This window comes from Maniola hyperantus, chromosome 12 (genome assembly GCF_902806685.2).
Source record: "Maniola hyperantus chromosome 12, iAphHyp1.2, whole genome shotgun sequence".
Classification (NCBI taxonomy): domain Eukaryota; kingdom Metazoa; phylum Arthropoda; class Insecta; order Lepidoptera; family Nymphalidae; genus Maniola; species Maniola hyperantus.
The window spans coordinates 4324272-4340132 of NC_048547.1; the positions used below are offsets into that span (position 1 = coordinate 4324272).

A 15861-nucleotide genomic window follows, 5' to 3' on the forward strand; every position below is an offset into this window, starting at 1 on the left:
CTACTTGTCAAAAATAAACTTAGTAAAATTAATAATAATTTATGAATTGTATAATTAGATTTATCGTACTGGTTGTAGTGTATATTTTATATGACGTAAAAGAAACGATGTTTAAATAAAAAAAGGATTTATTATTAAAATATTTAATTTATTTCGTATAAATACTTTGATTACTAGCAATAACACAAAAATTACATTACAAATGCTACAGGCATTCTATAAAAACTGGATAGCAATTCTCATTTTCTTCAACAACGGTTCGAGCCATAGGCGCATCACTGTTCCTTAGCTTGATATTAGTGTTGTTGTTGAGTGTTATATCCGAGAATGTATCAACAACAACTTTGTTGTCTTGTTGAGGAACTCCTAGAGTTGACAGTTGTTTTGCGTGACCACTGATGAATCCAACTTCTCGACAAATCGCTTCTAATTGGGATCTGGTGTGGTTCTGTGTAGGATAGCATTTCGAGTGCCACACGCCGTGAGACCGTATTGTCACTTCTCCCGTACCGTGTCTAAAATAAATTTACGAAAAGCGTTTGTTATAAGGAGGCCTAGGTAAAGAAATAATTCACTGTAAATAGTACTGATAGGGGTACGGAGTAAAATAAACAAAAACTATGGAGCTTAATGCGTTTAGTAACATTAAGATTTTAGATTTTGTATGAAAAGATTTTAAGCTTGACAACAAAAATTTATTTTACGTGGAGATATACATATATTATGTTCGCGAACTTTTCATAGTATTATACTTTGTTTGGTTCTTTCCAAGTCCTTCTCTTAGGAATCCATACTAATATTATAAGTGCGAAAGTGTGTTTGTCTGTCTGTCTACTAGCCTTTCACGGCCCATCCATTCAACCTATTTTGATGAAATTTGGTACAGCAATAGCTTGCTAGACATGAGACTAGTTTTTTATCCCGGACAATCAAAGACTTTCCACGGGATTTTTAAAAATCTAAATCAACGCGGACGAAATTGCGGGCTTCATCTAGTAAAGAATAAATTCGAAACAACTTACGGAGTTCCTTTAGGTGCAATCAGACCAATACAATTCTTCTCGTCTTCACCATTTGGACAATCACGCACACCATCGCACACCATGTCAAATGCGACGCAGTAATCTTCTATGTGCGTAGATGATGTTGTACACCTATAAGTAAAAAATATATAAATTAAAACCTTATTACCGAACTTAGCGTTATTGTTATACTACCTAAACACAATCCAATACCAATAACCATTTGCCTCATTTTGTAGTGTTAGTGCTTTAGTATTTTTCAAACCCGCAATGTATGGCGTGCAAAACTCGGGTCAATGCCCCACCTACGACGCTGCATTGACTCCGAGTGACCTACTTACGTAACGTTCGTTGACCTCTGGCGTCCGTCAGTCAGATGTTTTATTTGCAATATATCGTAAACTTTTACAAAACTATAGGATTTTTTATTTATCTTTCCCGTTTTTTTGTGGTATCATATCAGTAATCATCAGTACTGTCACCTGTCTTCTTTTTTGCCAGCGTTCTGGTTACACCCTGTATGTATATAGGTATAGATAAAAGGTACTAACTTAAATCCTTTTTTCGCATGACATTTACAGAACATCGGATCTTCGTCACTTCGGTCTTGACAGTGCAGGATTCCGTCACAAAGCCTCGACGGCATTACACGTCTGAGGTAGTCCGAACATTTCGTATGTCCAGGCTCATCGGTGCCGTCTCCACAGTCGTCGTGACCATCTTTGAAAAATTCTTTTAGAACACAGCGGCCATTGTTACATTTTAATTGGCCAACTGGACATTCTGAAAGGATAAAATATTGGATTAGTTGTAGAATATTTTTGATTTGAGCGTAGGTATGAGGTATGTATGCATGTGCTAAATTAAACATTCTCAGTGGACTTATTATTACCCATATTATAAATGCGAAAATGTGTTTGTTTGTTGGTTTGTCCTTCAATCACGTCGCAAAGGAGAAACGGACGTGATTTTTCGCATGGGTAAAGGAGTGACAAATTCTACTTTTCATCCCAGGAAATCTAAGAGTTCCTTGTTAGATTAGTACGTTTGTTTAAGTACCTACATGAGCAATTTCAAGTCTATAGAATCATTAGTTTGAGCTGTACGTTGATATATTAGTCAGTTAGTTTCTCCTCTTATATGTAGGTAAAGTAAAGTAAAAGTAAAATATGCTTTATTGTACACGAAAACCAAAACAATATAAATGTAACAAAGATAGCATGTATAATAGGCGGTCTTATCGCTAAAATAGCGATCTCTTCCAGGCAACCTTAGGGTAGGTATAATAAAAATTAAAGAAAGCGGAAGGGGTAAAATAATTGCTAACCACATCCACGATGAAGAGGGTCGTGGGTACAAATATCGTGTTTTTTTCTACAGGCGTCCTTGAGTTCATCGGCGCCATCTTCACAGTCTGTGACTCCATTACAAATATTTTGTAGCTCCACACACTTGCCTCTAAGACATCGAGCGCCTTCACATTCGTCGAGTAGATTTTCTTCCACGGAATCTGATAATGGGTTTTCTGTAAATGTAACATTTATAACAAGAGACATTATTTGATTTGTTCAAACGAAGGCGTGCATAAAAATTGAATCAAGCAAAAGAGTTAAACCTTAAATCTTCTGTTGGCATATTCCTGCCCATATTATAAATGCGAAAGTGTGTTTGTTTTTTTCTTGTACGTTCGTTTATTCGAAAGTACTTGTAAAAGTCTATTTGAATAAAAAAGATTTTTATTTTTATTTATTTATTTTATTGATTTGTTTGTTTGTCCTTCAATCACGTCGTAACGGAGCAACGGATTGACGTGATTTTTTCATGGGTACCTATAGTTAAAGACCTGGAGAGTGACACTACCTTTTATTAAGGAAAATCAAAAAGTTTCCACGGGAATTTTAAAAACTTAAATCCACGCGAACTCGGCTAGTATTCAATATTTTATGAAAAGTCTCGTTTACATTAACTAGTATTTTAGTTATATATGCAGTTCCTTCCTTCATGTTGTAGGTAAGTAGAAACTCTAGTAACTGAAGTGGGTAGTGTTATTAGCCCCGCGGCTTTCAAACAACTTATAATAGAGCCAAATATGAAGATACTAACTTTGCTTGCTAATGTGTTGAAGCTTTAACTAATCATGGAAGTTCTGTAGTTAAAACTTAATAGCAGAGATGCTATTAAAGAATGGAAATGTTTTACCTTCGTAATATTTAATTTCATGTTTGAGATTCCCAATATCTGTACCGATTATTCGATTACCACAATCGATTCTTTTTTCTACAAAGGACGCTGCTGGGTACCATCCTTGTTTAGTATGACAACTTATAATTCCATTCCATTCAGAGTCCTCACCCGGCTGTAAAACAAATATAACTCAAATCCTAGATATCACTAAATCATCATCTCATCAACCCATCGCTGATTCACCAATTAGCACAGGTCTCCTCTCAGAATGAGAAGGGCTTGGCCATAGTCCTTCACGCTGGCCATGTGCGGATTGGTAGACTTCACAAACTATTGAGGACATTTTATTTAAAGAATATTGGGCATGCTAATCATGACTAATATTCCCGCTGCCCCTTCAACTAAGCGTAAAGCAAATAATGCTTGTTGGGACTAGGTAAGACAATAGTGCAACGGGTGGGGTTTGAACCGGCTACCATTCGTAATTCAGTCCGCTCCTCAACCGTTGAGCTACTGAAGCTCTAAAATCAATCTCATTATGATAACCTGTCAGACATGCAGGTTTCATCACGATGTTTCAAATTGTTCAAAACCAATAATTGTTACGTCTTCTTCTTAATAAAAATAAGAGATCCGATAAGAGTTTCGGATATTAATTAGTGCTTATACGTTTGAGCTAATTATAATTCTCACTATGTATTCAAAGAGAAAAGACTAAATTACTCTCTAATGAATAAACATTGAAAGAACTTCAAGACGTAGGTACCTATATAACAGTTTAAATGTAAATTTTGAGACTCGTATATGGTTGACATCGAATTTTAATGAAACATGAGAATCCGTAATGTATACACACTTAAAACAGAGTAAACAGAAAATTATGTTACGCTTTAAATTAAAGGTAAACTTACATAGCATGTGCTCTCGTTCCTTTGTCGAATAAAACATCGGTTGTGTAAATCGCAATCGTCTGTTTCTTTTAGGAAAACATTAAATGTTTTATTATTTTTGGTCTGTCCAACGGCAACGCATATTGTATTTTTTGTGTCTTCAGAAAATCTACGAAACAAATTACCATCAAATAATTATATCATCATTTAATTACTATGACAAGTGATATATATCTTAATATGTAAAATAAGAAGGAAACTGACTGACTGACTGATCTATCAATGCACAGCTCAAACCACTGGACCGATCGGGCTGAAATTCAGCATGCACATAGTTATTTCGATGTAGACATCCGCTAAGAAAGGATTTTTGAAAATAAGGGGTTTTGAAGGGGGTTTGAAATTTGTGTAGTGCACGCGATGAAGTCGCAGGAATAAACTAGTTAAACATATTCTACTCACGAAGACGTGACGACCATTGGCTTTACCATAACAGCATATACTGCAGGATCTTTCAAATGAAGGAGTATAACTCTACTTCGATATAAGTCTTTCTTTGCATCGACTTGATAAACTTGTTCGTAGGGACCTATCGTAGAATCTAATGTATAATGTGACCCAAGTACAATAGTTATATAGTGATGGCTTAAACTGAAAGAAATTATTAAATTATCTATAAAACAAATTCGAAATTCAATAAAAGCACTTAGCTATACTGCTGTTATTGGAAAAACTTACGTGTAACGTTGAAGACAATGGTGACTAATTAAAACCCAAGACAAATCTACTAATACACCCGTACATTTATATTTTCCATCAACATATAATTTGGCGATCCAAGGCCACATAACAAAAGAATCGTATTCCATATTTGTATTGGTGCGAAGATCTTGAGTTACATCAAAATGTGTAAACAAAGAATGCTCACAATAGACGTAAAGTGTCATACAAGTTTTCGTAATGTTAGGTACACATTCTTCCTTAATTATTTCAGGTTCATTAATAATTATGTTTTTAAGCGAATTGTTGCTCTTTTCAGTTTTAAAAGTAAAGTGTACCGGAGTTCTAACACCAATATCCCGTTTATTTTTTTTATTATCTCCCACAGAACTTACCACACTATCTTTCATATTAATGTATTTCATTAAATATCTATTAGCGGAACTGAAAAAATATTTTCCATTATTATTTTTGCTTATCAATTCCTTTTATATATGGCCAAAACAGATACATATAATAGGAGTTACCTAAAACCTAAATAACGACAAATATGAATAGCGGACTCCTCTTGTATTTTAATTGGCATATCTTTTTCGCATACTATTTGCCAATTATTATCATCAAGCTTTTTCGTGATATATCCTTCCAAATTAACCTGCGGTCTGCCATTTGAATCGTGAATAATATGTTTTCCATTTGATAAAGTGACTATAACAATTGAATTATTAATTAAATCAATTTCAGTTAAATTATTTAAAATACTTTATTTTTTAGTGACCAATAACAACTTACAACAATCTAATTCGTCCTCTCCTAGTGGGCATTGAGGTGTCCCATCACAAATGTATTTCGTATCCAAGCAAATTTGACTACGTTTACATAGAAAATGGTTTTCCTCGCACGTAACTAAAATTACAAAATAATTATTGCATATTTTCTAATAAAATAAGATAAGAATAAATGTATAAACAGTACCAAGTAAAAACTTAACTGCGTCAGGAATGTTAATTTTAATTTGCAATAACTACTTACAACAATCAATTTCGTCTTGACCATCAGCGCAGTCAAAGTTTCCATCACATATAAGTTTTCTATCATAAGTTGTTAAATAGTCTAAGCATGTACAATCTGATTCATCAGTTCCATCTTCGCAGTCAGGTTTATGATCACAACGAGTGGCATAAGGCACAGTTTGATAAATACTGTAAGTTACAAAAAATGGTTTAGAAATAAAATCACACATTAATATTTCATTTACGTCCACATAACTTTCGTATTTATTATATTTTAACTATAAAACTATTTACATAACTAAACTCACAGTCACAGTGGATGCACCGTTAGAGTTAATTTCTAATATAGGGAATGATAAAAAAACATATCGTGTACACGGTTAGAACACTACATACCGCCTACATTGGAATTCCATTGGTGTCAAATTCTTTTTTCTTGTTTTCGCCGGTTGCAGCTCTAAAAATGTTATATCTTCTATCTTACTAATACTGTCTTTAGAGTCCAGAGGTTTTTGAGCATCGGTGTTATTCTCTACATGATTTGTTGCCGATATTTTCTGATCATGTCCATCTTTTTCTGATAGTGTATTTTTTATATCATCACTAGTGAAATTAGAACGCGGCAACAGTTCAATAATTAATTCGTGAGATTCCTTCGCTGTTTTACTTTTGTCACTTTCTATATTTTTAATAGCATGCTCTAGGTTATACCTAAATTTATGATTATCTGTTGTTGTTGGATCATCAGAATGTGCCAGTGTACTTGGTGATGGCTGTGTTACCGAAGTTGTTGCCATTAGCTTGTTATATTCAGATTTCTCTTTTTTAATTACTTCATATGAGTTGTTTTCTACGATCGATGACATTGATTGCAATGGATATTTAGAGGTATCTATCTTTACTGAATGTTGTTCTGGCTCCTCATTCGTTAAAATATTAATTGGATCTAAAGTAACATTTTCATCAATGCTTTCTGCTTTCCCAATTTCCTGCGAATAATCTGTATTTGAAAATTCTACGGTAGAAACATATTTTAAATCATTGGCACTTGTATCTAAATCAGTTACTAGTTTGAGCGCGTTATTCGCTAATGTAAAGTGCTCAACATGGCTGTTAAATAAAGTCGTACTTTCAATTTTGGAGTTTTCTTCGTTACTAAACTCTTTTGAATCAGAATTTACTTCATCAAATAAAGTTGTAGATTGCGACTTATCTGTAGTTACTTTAATATGATTATTATCTTCCTTGCTATTTTTTTCAGAAGATGCAGAGTTATCATTTTTTTCCATTTCCTTTGATTTATTTTCGTTTAATTTTTCACTGACTTTTCTCGTAAGAGATGAATTTTCTTGAATCGAACTCTTTTCGGTTTGTACTAATAACGTATCGACATCACAGTTCAGTTCATCTTCTCCATCAAGGCAATCTATTATTTTATCACACATTCTTTTTTTAGGTAGGCATTTTAATATTCCCGAATCACATCTAAAGCCCGGACACTCTTGTTTTGGTTGTATTACAGGTAATCTTTTTGAAGCTGCAAAAAATACATCGTCTTGGTATCATCATAATATTATTAATATGAAATATTATTAATATGAAATATTATTTTCTAGAAATATGAAATATTTAGACTTACAAATATGATATTTAATCCAGGGTACAAATAAACTGACTCTCGTGTATACACCAGGCTCGTCTTTTCTGCCACACCCATCACCATGGCTTACAATTCCTGCCACATACCACTGTTGTGCATTTATAGGATTTCTACACAATAATGGACCACCACTATCACCCTGTAATACAAAAAAAATGAACAGCCTAATGATAACAAAATTTGTTCTCAAGAAGCAACATTACGGTACTATTTATTTGAAAAATAAGTTCAACATACTTGACACGCATCTTTTCCCCCTTCCATTAGACCTGCACATATTTCTTTTCCAGATTGATCTTCTTCGTGTTTACAACGCTCCCAGATAGGAATTTCTACTTCACGCATGTGGTCAGCTGTGATCAATTTTAGATATTGTTTCATTATTATTATTTTAACAGTAATACAATATAATACAATCTCAAAAATATATTATATTCATAAATAATCAATCTAAAAGTCTACTGTTTTTATTCTCATTGTTTTGACTAATATAGTTTTACTAACGATCAGGTCCCCGCTCTTTCGTGGCTCCCCAGCCTACAGCAGTGCAAATGGTTCCAGCTGCCGGTCCCCACTTCCAGTCACTACCAGCCACCTCACGACTTGGCAAACAAATTGGCCTTGCCCATCGACTGAACTGCATACCAGGTTTAACTCTTAATAGAGAAAGATCGTTTTTCATAGTCTCTTGGTTATAATTCTGATTGACAATTATATGAGTCACACGATGGTTTTGCTCTTGAGGTGAAAAAGAAAAACGACGCAGCATACCAACTTGCACTTCGTAATAGTGTTGCCAAAATCTTAAAGAAAAAAAATTGTAATAAAAAAGTATTAGGTAGGTATTGTACGAACTTCAAAGAAAGAAAGAAAATAGTTTAAAGGCGGAAATCTAGTATATGATTTATAATTTCAATAAAAACTTACTTGTGAACGCAGTGCGCTGCACTCATGATCCAATTTTGATTAATAATAACTCCTCCGCAATGAAACATTCCATCTCTGTATAATGCAACCACCCATGGCCAAGCTGTCGGCTGACTTGGCTTACCACCTACAACTCTACCCTCTGCCCTCTTATTCCTCGTTTCGTCAATCCTTCCTTTACTTAAATAGTTGAAAATTAAATCAGAGTTTGCGTTTTTATTTGTTACGTGCCTTTTTACTCTACCGTCGTAAAAGATGGCAGGATATGGGAGAAGGAATCTTTTATTACGACCGAAGAGACGACTTTCTATTGCAGCGTCCTGTGATAAGAGCCATAAAAATATTTTATTTGTTGTGACATTTCAATTTTAATGTTTCCTTTTGTATTTTTGAATGTCTTTAAAATTTTATATTCGCAACATCGCTAAAATACCAAAATTCACACGCATAATACTTTTTTCTGTAACATTAGTTTACAAACATTTCGAAAATTTAAGGAAAAGATTTTAATACACGTTACCTCTTTTATTAGCTGTGAGGAGGTGAGCATCCTTGTTCCACATAGCAAATCGGGACATGTGACATATACTGCAGAGGAGTTAAGACACGTGTTGCTCGTATGTATTAATCCTCCAGGAACGGTATTTATATAGTCAACCTTTAGTAGTGGATCGATCGACAGAACTTGAATAAAAGGTGGCCTGGGATAAAATAATACATAATAAATAAAATATAAAACTGTTCATAAAAATGTTTATCTGAGTCTTTGTAATATTCTCTGATTTTGTACATAGACATGACATTATAGCAGACATAAGATTGAAAGAATTTACCTTATTATGAGTCCCGTTTCGCGACGACAAGCATCATGTGCCCACATGTAAGGGTTATCACAAACTGCATACCAGTTTCCTTTATAATTTCTTAGTAGAAAACCCTCTGTGTTGGATATTGCAAAAAGCTAAAAAGAAAATTACAAAATCCATATAAATGCAATTTTTCTAAATTTATATCGTAATTATACACTTACAGGCTTCTTATGTAAACTAGGCGCTAGCATACTGCAATCTATTTCATCTTTATGGTTTGGGCAATCAGCTATGTTATTACATCGTTGTTCTTTGGAAAAACATGTACTTCTTAAGTCTTCACGAGAGCTTACGTCTTCACAGCTAAATGTGCTTTCACTACAACCTGCAAAGCAAGAATTTGAATAAATGTTTTTTTTTTGTTTTAGATTCTAATATTTTGGTGAATACAATGTGCGTGTATATTTGAAAGTACTTGTAATGAAATTTATACATAAATCTATCTTAGGCTTCTGGGTAAAAAACCTATTAACAACTTTATTATTTACTTGATTATCATAATGCTTATTATTTTTTGCTTTATATATTTTTATAATAATGATAATAAAATTTTTAACTAACCAAAACAGCCCATTTCATCTTCACCGAATGGACAATCAAAGTAGCCGTCACATATTCTTGCGACATCTACTCTTGATTTGCATGTGCATCGTGCTTCATCGCTCACATCACTACAATCTACCTTTCCGTCGCACCACTGTTTCTCTTCAACACAGGCACTACCGTCGTTGCAGGAAATAGCGCCATCAGGGCATTCAACTTCATTGACAGAAAAATTTAGTGATGCATCTTTAGTAGTGATACTATCGTGTCTGAAATGAAAATAACATGGCTTTCAATTTGTAATGAATTTCATTTATTCCAAAGAATCATACAGGATGTAACCAGAATGCTAGCAAAAATTTAGTGTTATTGTTACACTACCTAAACATAATCCAATAACAATAACAATTTGCCTCATTTTGTAGTTTTAGTGATTTAGTATTTTTCAAACCCGCAGTGTATAGCGTGCAAAACTCGGGTCAACCCACCCACGACGTGGCGTTGACTTCGCGTGGTCTACTAATGCCACGTTCGTTGGTCTCTAGCGTCAGTCAGATATTTTATTTGCAATATATCGTAAACTTTTACAAAATTATAGGATTTTTAATATGTTTTTTTTTCACGTTTTTTTTTTTGTGGTATCATATCAGTAATCATCAGTAGTATCACCTGTCTTCTTTTTTGCCAGCGTTCTGGTTACAGCCTGTATTAATCTGTAGAATTTATCAAACTTACGTGGCAATATTGTTCTTAACATACATGATGGAGACTAAATTACTTATCAATAAAGGTACAGTCCAAACCACTGAATCTAGACTGTAACTTGAGATTCTGTACGTAGATTGTCCATTTTATTTGTAGCGTGGATCACCATTAAGAAAGGATTTTAAGATTTCACGCCGAGGAAGTCACGGGAAATTTTGTATCCCTATATTCTACTTAGTTCATTCAAATTCACTCAAGAATTTATGTTTTAAGAAAATGTTTTTACTTACTTGGGTTCTATAAAGCGCATAGCAATTTCAATATCTTGAGGGTGCGGTTTATGTTTGTGTAAATCAACTTCACGATCCTGATTATGAACAGAGTAATAACTTGATGGAACATGTCTGAAATAAACGAAAAAAGTCAAGGTAACTTTAACGAAATTTTTGCAGTGCTGATGAAGCTTTCAACTTAGTTTTTTATTTTCAAACTAACCTTGAAGAGTACGGCGATATTTGTGATTGATAGTCGAACTGTGGATTGTCATATACATCTAAAAAACAAAATTAGGCACTACATTAATAGACAACAAAGATAAATAATCTACCAGTAGCACTGGTACTATAATAATTTAATACCTTGCAATTCTGGAAAACTCTGTCTCATGAGACGTGCTAATAAACATGTATCTGTTAATTGTGAGTTACGTGCTTCACGTGGAAAAGTAGCTAAATGTGGATGACTTATTTGCTTAGAAAACCCAAAAGGGTTTGTATCCCTTTCCATTGTCACACTTTTCGTCGGCCTTACCAAATTATAGGCTGTTTCTCGTTTTGATATATCTGCAAGAATTTTATCTACTTTATTTTTATTATTTGCTTCTATATTATTGATTGCGTTCAAGTCACCATTTTTATTATCATATCCTGAAAAACTGGTTTCCGTAAGCAGTTTTATTTTCATTACTAGTTCTTTGCAAACGTCTTTATGACTTTCTTCATTACATAAAACTTCGTGTTCCGATAGCATTTTACGCAGCCTTTGTATTTCATTATCTTTAAATTTTACGTTATTATGTGTTCTGGTATGACCTGCACTATTTTTAGGCACTGAGATGGTTTCTCTTTTCCTTCGTTTGTTAGAAAATGTTTTATTATTTAATAGGAAAAATATTTTCATTTTGTCTTGTAAAACTGACATGTTTTGTCCTTCACGTAGTGCTGAGACGACAATAATTTCTGTATTGTGGATGTTGTCTAAAAACAGAAAATATATTATATAATATTAAAAACCGGCCAAGTGCGAGCCAGACTCGCGCACGGGGGGGTTCTGTACTCGAGTACTTTTTCGTCATTTTGCACGATTAATCAAAAACTATTGTGCACAAAAATAAATAAAAATCTGTTTTTGAATACACAGGTAAAGCCCTTTCATATGATACCCCACTTGGTATAGTTATCTTACTTTGAAAATTGAAAATACTAATTATTATTTGTTCATTAACACATTTTAATTATTTTTGTGTGATGTTACCACAAATTCACGGTTTTCGGATTTACTCCTTCTTCTGCTATAAGACCTACCTACCTGTCAAATTTCATGATACAACTTGACTTCAAGGGGAAGTACCTTATAGGTTTTCTTGACAGACACGACAGACAGACGGGCTGACGGACAGATGGACAGACGGACAGACAGGCAGACAACGAAGTGATCCTATAAGGGTTCCTTTTTTCGTTTTTAGATACGGAACCCTAAATATATAAATAAACGCATGCTACATAGTGGCAGTGCTTACCATCATTTTGTAGTAGCCTTAATATCAAAATATAAAATCCAACAGCGAATAAAATTATAAATAGTATTGCTAGTATTTTTTGTAACACAGGGTACCATTTGAGGCCAGTTTTTCCTGAAATACCAAAAAAATATATTATCAACAGGTCTGAATATTTATATTAATGGTTATGCAAAAATAAACAATTCCTGCGGAGAAAAGTCAAGGAAAGTAGGCGCTGTAAGAGAGTCAAAATTAGTACCTAACTACCAAATATAGTCCGCGACAGTGCGAGTGTGCGGCGCGTCCCCTCCCCGATAGTCACCTCAACCTGTCGCGTACTATACCTAATTTATGATAGAGATAGTGGAGTTCGTATTTTCCTTTCATTAAATTCGCCACAGGGAACCTTGCTCTCGGATTAATTTAGTCATATTAATAAAGATGAGACAAGTCATATTAATAGAGATCAGACGAGTCGCAGGGCGCCGCCGATTTAGGCGGCGCAAGACCGTGGCGTGTGGAAGTCCCTACAAGAGACCTATGTCCAGCAGTGGACGTCTATCGGTTGATGATGATGATGATGATAAATAAAGATGAAAAAGTAGTGATAGCCTAGTGTTTAAGGCGTCGGCCTCCTAGTCGTGGGGTCGGGGGTTCGATCCCAGGTTCGCACCTCTAAAAATTGAAAACAATCGTGAAGAAACCTGCATGATTGAGAATTCTCTATAATGTTCTCAAAAGGTGTGTGAAGTCTGCCAATCTGCTTGCCTTGCCAGCGTGGTAGACTATGGCCAAACCGTTTTCATTCTGAGAGGAAACCCGTGCTCAGTAGTAAGCCTATAATAACCTAATGAAATATAAAAGCCGGACGTAGTAAAATATTAAAGTTTGTACTGCCTTATAATAATGTAGGTTAATAACATAGGTAATATAATAGGGTACTCCGGGTTTATTAGAATAAAGTTATGAATTAATTTCGCGTAGCTACTTCATCATCATCATGATCAACCCATCGCCGGCTCACTACAGAGTACGGGTCTCCTCTCACAGTGAGGAGGGGTTTGGCCATAGTCTAACACAATGGCCATGAGTGGATTGGCAGACTTCAAGCACCTTTTAGATCATTATGGAGAACTCTCAGGCATGCAGGTTTCCTCACGATGTTTTCCTTCAAGCAAGTTAAAACGCACATAACTTCGAAAAGTTAGAGGTAATTTACATTAGACTTTTGAAAGTAATCATGTCTATCAACTATGAATATTTTACGAAAGTTTAAAGTCATTAGGGCTAAGCACACATGTAACTTTTAGCATCGACACTGAACGAATTTCAGAAGCTATCGAGAAGTTATGATTGAACTTTTCACTGTGATCATTTATCATCATTGTGGTCGTCCGCATCGAGAGTTATGCTGCAAGAGCTAGCGCACACCACGGCAAATTTCCGTGCGTTTTCCCGCAAAATCTGTGAACTATAGAACTATATAGAAGCGCGCGCACTGCGAAATTAATTCCGTACCGGATTTTCATAGATTTGAATTCAAATTTATGGATGTTAAAACGCACCGCTCTAACTGTTCATTTCATTCTGCACACATTCAGCTGCTTGTAGTGTTGCATTGATTTTATATTTTCCTGCTGACTGTATTTCGCCACAACGGCCAAACTCAACGAAGACTAGTCATCTACGCAGGAGACGTTTTTTATTCCGATACTAGTTAGCCCTTAACTGTGATCTCACCTGGTGGTAAGTGATGATGCAGTCTAAGATAGTAACGAGTTAACTTGAAAGGGGTATGGGTAGTTGCCACAATTTTATGCTAGCCTGTTTTTTCGTGAGGAAAATCCATCATGAATACCACCGGCCACGGGGGAGCACATTGGTTATGTCGGACTCCTAACGACTAAAAACCTCACGAAGTTCCATCCCACACCGCTAACGACGGAGCACACGGAGCTGAGCACCAACAACACCTCGTTACTCCGCCGGCGCGCGGTTGTCCGGCAGTAGCGCAACCTTCGTAAAGCGCGCGTATTCTGCGCGTGAAAATGTCGTCATATGTAAAGGCCCTTAATTAATAATTATTATTGTAACATTACCGTTATTAGTCTCAGCCAAGTCCATGGGGAGGAGACTAACTGGTTTCTTTTCTTCGGTATTTGGAGCCATCGGCTAAGAAATTAATAAGAGTTTAGTCAGGAACTATTGAAAGTATTAAACTTAAATTTTGATTAAAAAAATTAAATTGCTAGTACAGGTTTGTACGAGCTACGCTACTCCCTTAAGGCACTCGCCCGACCGCGGAAGCGACTAGCTATCGACTATTTTCTCGCTCGAAAAATAATTATGTAAGTGATAAAATAATACTACCTGACTATTCATAAGCACTTGTAAAAAGTTTACATGAATAAAAAATATTCTATTCTATTCTATTCTATAATAATCATACACCTAATAATAAAATAGGTCCCGTCCCCGTCGTGGTAGGGTTGGGTGGTCACGACTCATACAACTCGTTCGAAATAATTCAAATTATCGTAGCACTACCCCGCTATTTACGTTATATGAAACTAGCTTATGCTCGCGACTTCGTCCGCGTGGACTACACAAATTTCAAGCCCCTATTTCACCCCCTTAGGGGTTGAATTTTCAAAAATCGTTTTTTAGCGGATGCCTATGTCATAATAGCTATCTGCATGCCGATTTTTTTTCCCGAATTTCAGCCCGATCCGTCCAGTAGTTTGAGCTGTGCGTTGATAGATCAGTCAGTCAGCCAGTCAGTCAGTCAGTCACCTTTTCCTTTTATATATTTAGATAAACCTTAATTACCTATATGAAATAAATAACGTAAATAAATGTTTCGTACTCACATTTTATCGTGTTATTTGACACGTGTCGTGTCTAGTATGCAAAACTAGACAATCACTGAACAAAACACATGATTTTGCTAAAAAAATTAATATTATAAAACTAAGAACTGGCTCACTCTATAACATCAAGGCTACTGATGAATATTGCTACACCCAAGATTCGTGTCACGAATCTGCTGATGAAGACTTTTATAAAACTGCTGACAGCTTCCTATTGTTTTATTAGCACAGCTTTAATTATTATCCATACTAATATTATAAATGCAAAAGTGTGTCTGTCTGTCTGTCTGCAAGCTTTTCACGGCTCAACGGTTCAACCGATTTTGACGAAATTTGGTACAGAGATAGCTTGCATCCCGGGGAAGGACATATGGTACTTTTATCCCGGCAAATTCAAGAGTTCCCATGGGATTTTAAAAAACCTAAATCCACGCGGACGAAGTCGCGGGCATCATATAGTGTTTAATATTTACGTGTAAGGTTATTTTTAAAAACTGATCTACAGCTTCTGTAACCACTGATAGACGATAGCTTACTACAGAGCACGGGTCTCCTCTCAGAGTGAAAAGGGTATTGGCTATAGTCTACCACGCTGGCCATGTGCGGATTGGTAGACTTCACACACCTTCGAGAACATTATGGAGAACTTTCAGACATGCAAGTTTCCTTACGATGTTT

At 35.2% G+C, this 15861-nt stretch overlaps 2 protein-coding genes across 3 annotated transcripts in view; one reads left to right on the forward strand and one right to left on the reverse strand.

Annotated features, from left to right (window-relative positions):
- The window catches only part of Osi23 (DUF1676 domain-containing protein Osi23), a 64260-nt gene that overhangs the window by 27591 nt on the left and 20808 nt on the right, over positions 1-15861 (forward strand). The window lies entirely within an intron of this gene.
- On the reverse strand, positions 128-15327 carry ndl (serine protease nudel). Its single transcript, XM_034973762.2, has 26 exons — positions 15184-15327; positions 14413-14485; positions 12332-12445; positions 11172-11789; positions 11029-11086; positions 10824-10937; positions 9847-10097; positions 9447-9610; positions 9250-9377; positions 8937-9117; positions 8417-8736; positions 7994-8292; positions 7727-7842; positions 7469-7628; positions 6226-7366; positions 5849-6018; positions 5609-5722; positions 5344-5524; positions 4835-5260; positions 4559-4747; positions 4118-4265; positions 3222-3378; positions 2350-2547; positions 1574-1805; positions 1023-1154; positions 128-515 (listed from the first exon to the last, which is right to left on the reverse strand). The coding sequence occupies exons 2-26, from the start codon at positions 14480-14482 to the stop codon at positions 206-208; spliced, it is 5991 nt and encodes a 1996-aa protein (XP_034829653.1). The 5' UTR covers positions 14483-14485; positions 15184-15327; the 3' UTR covers positions 128-205.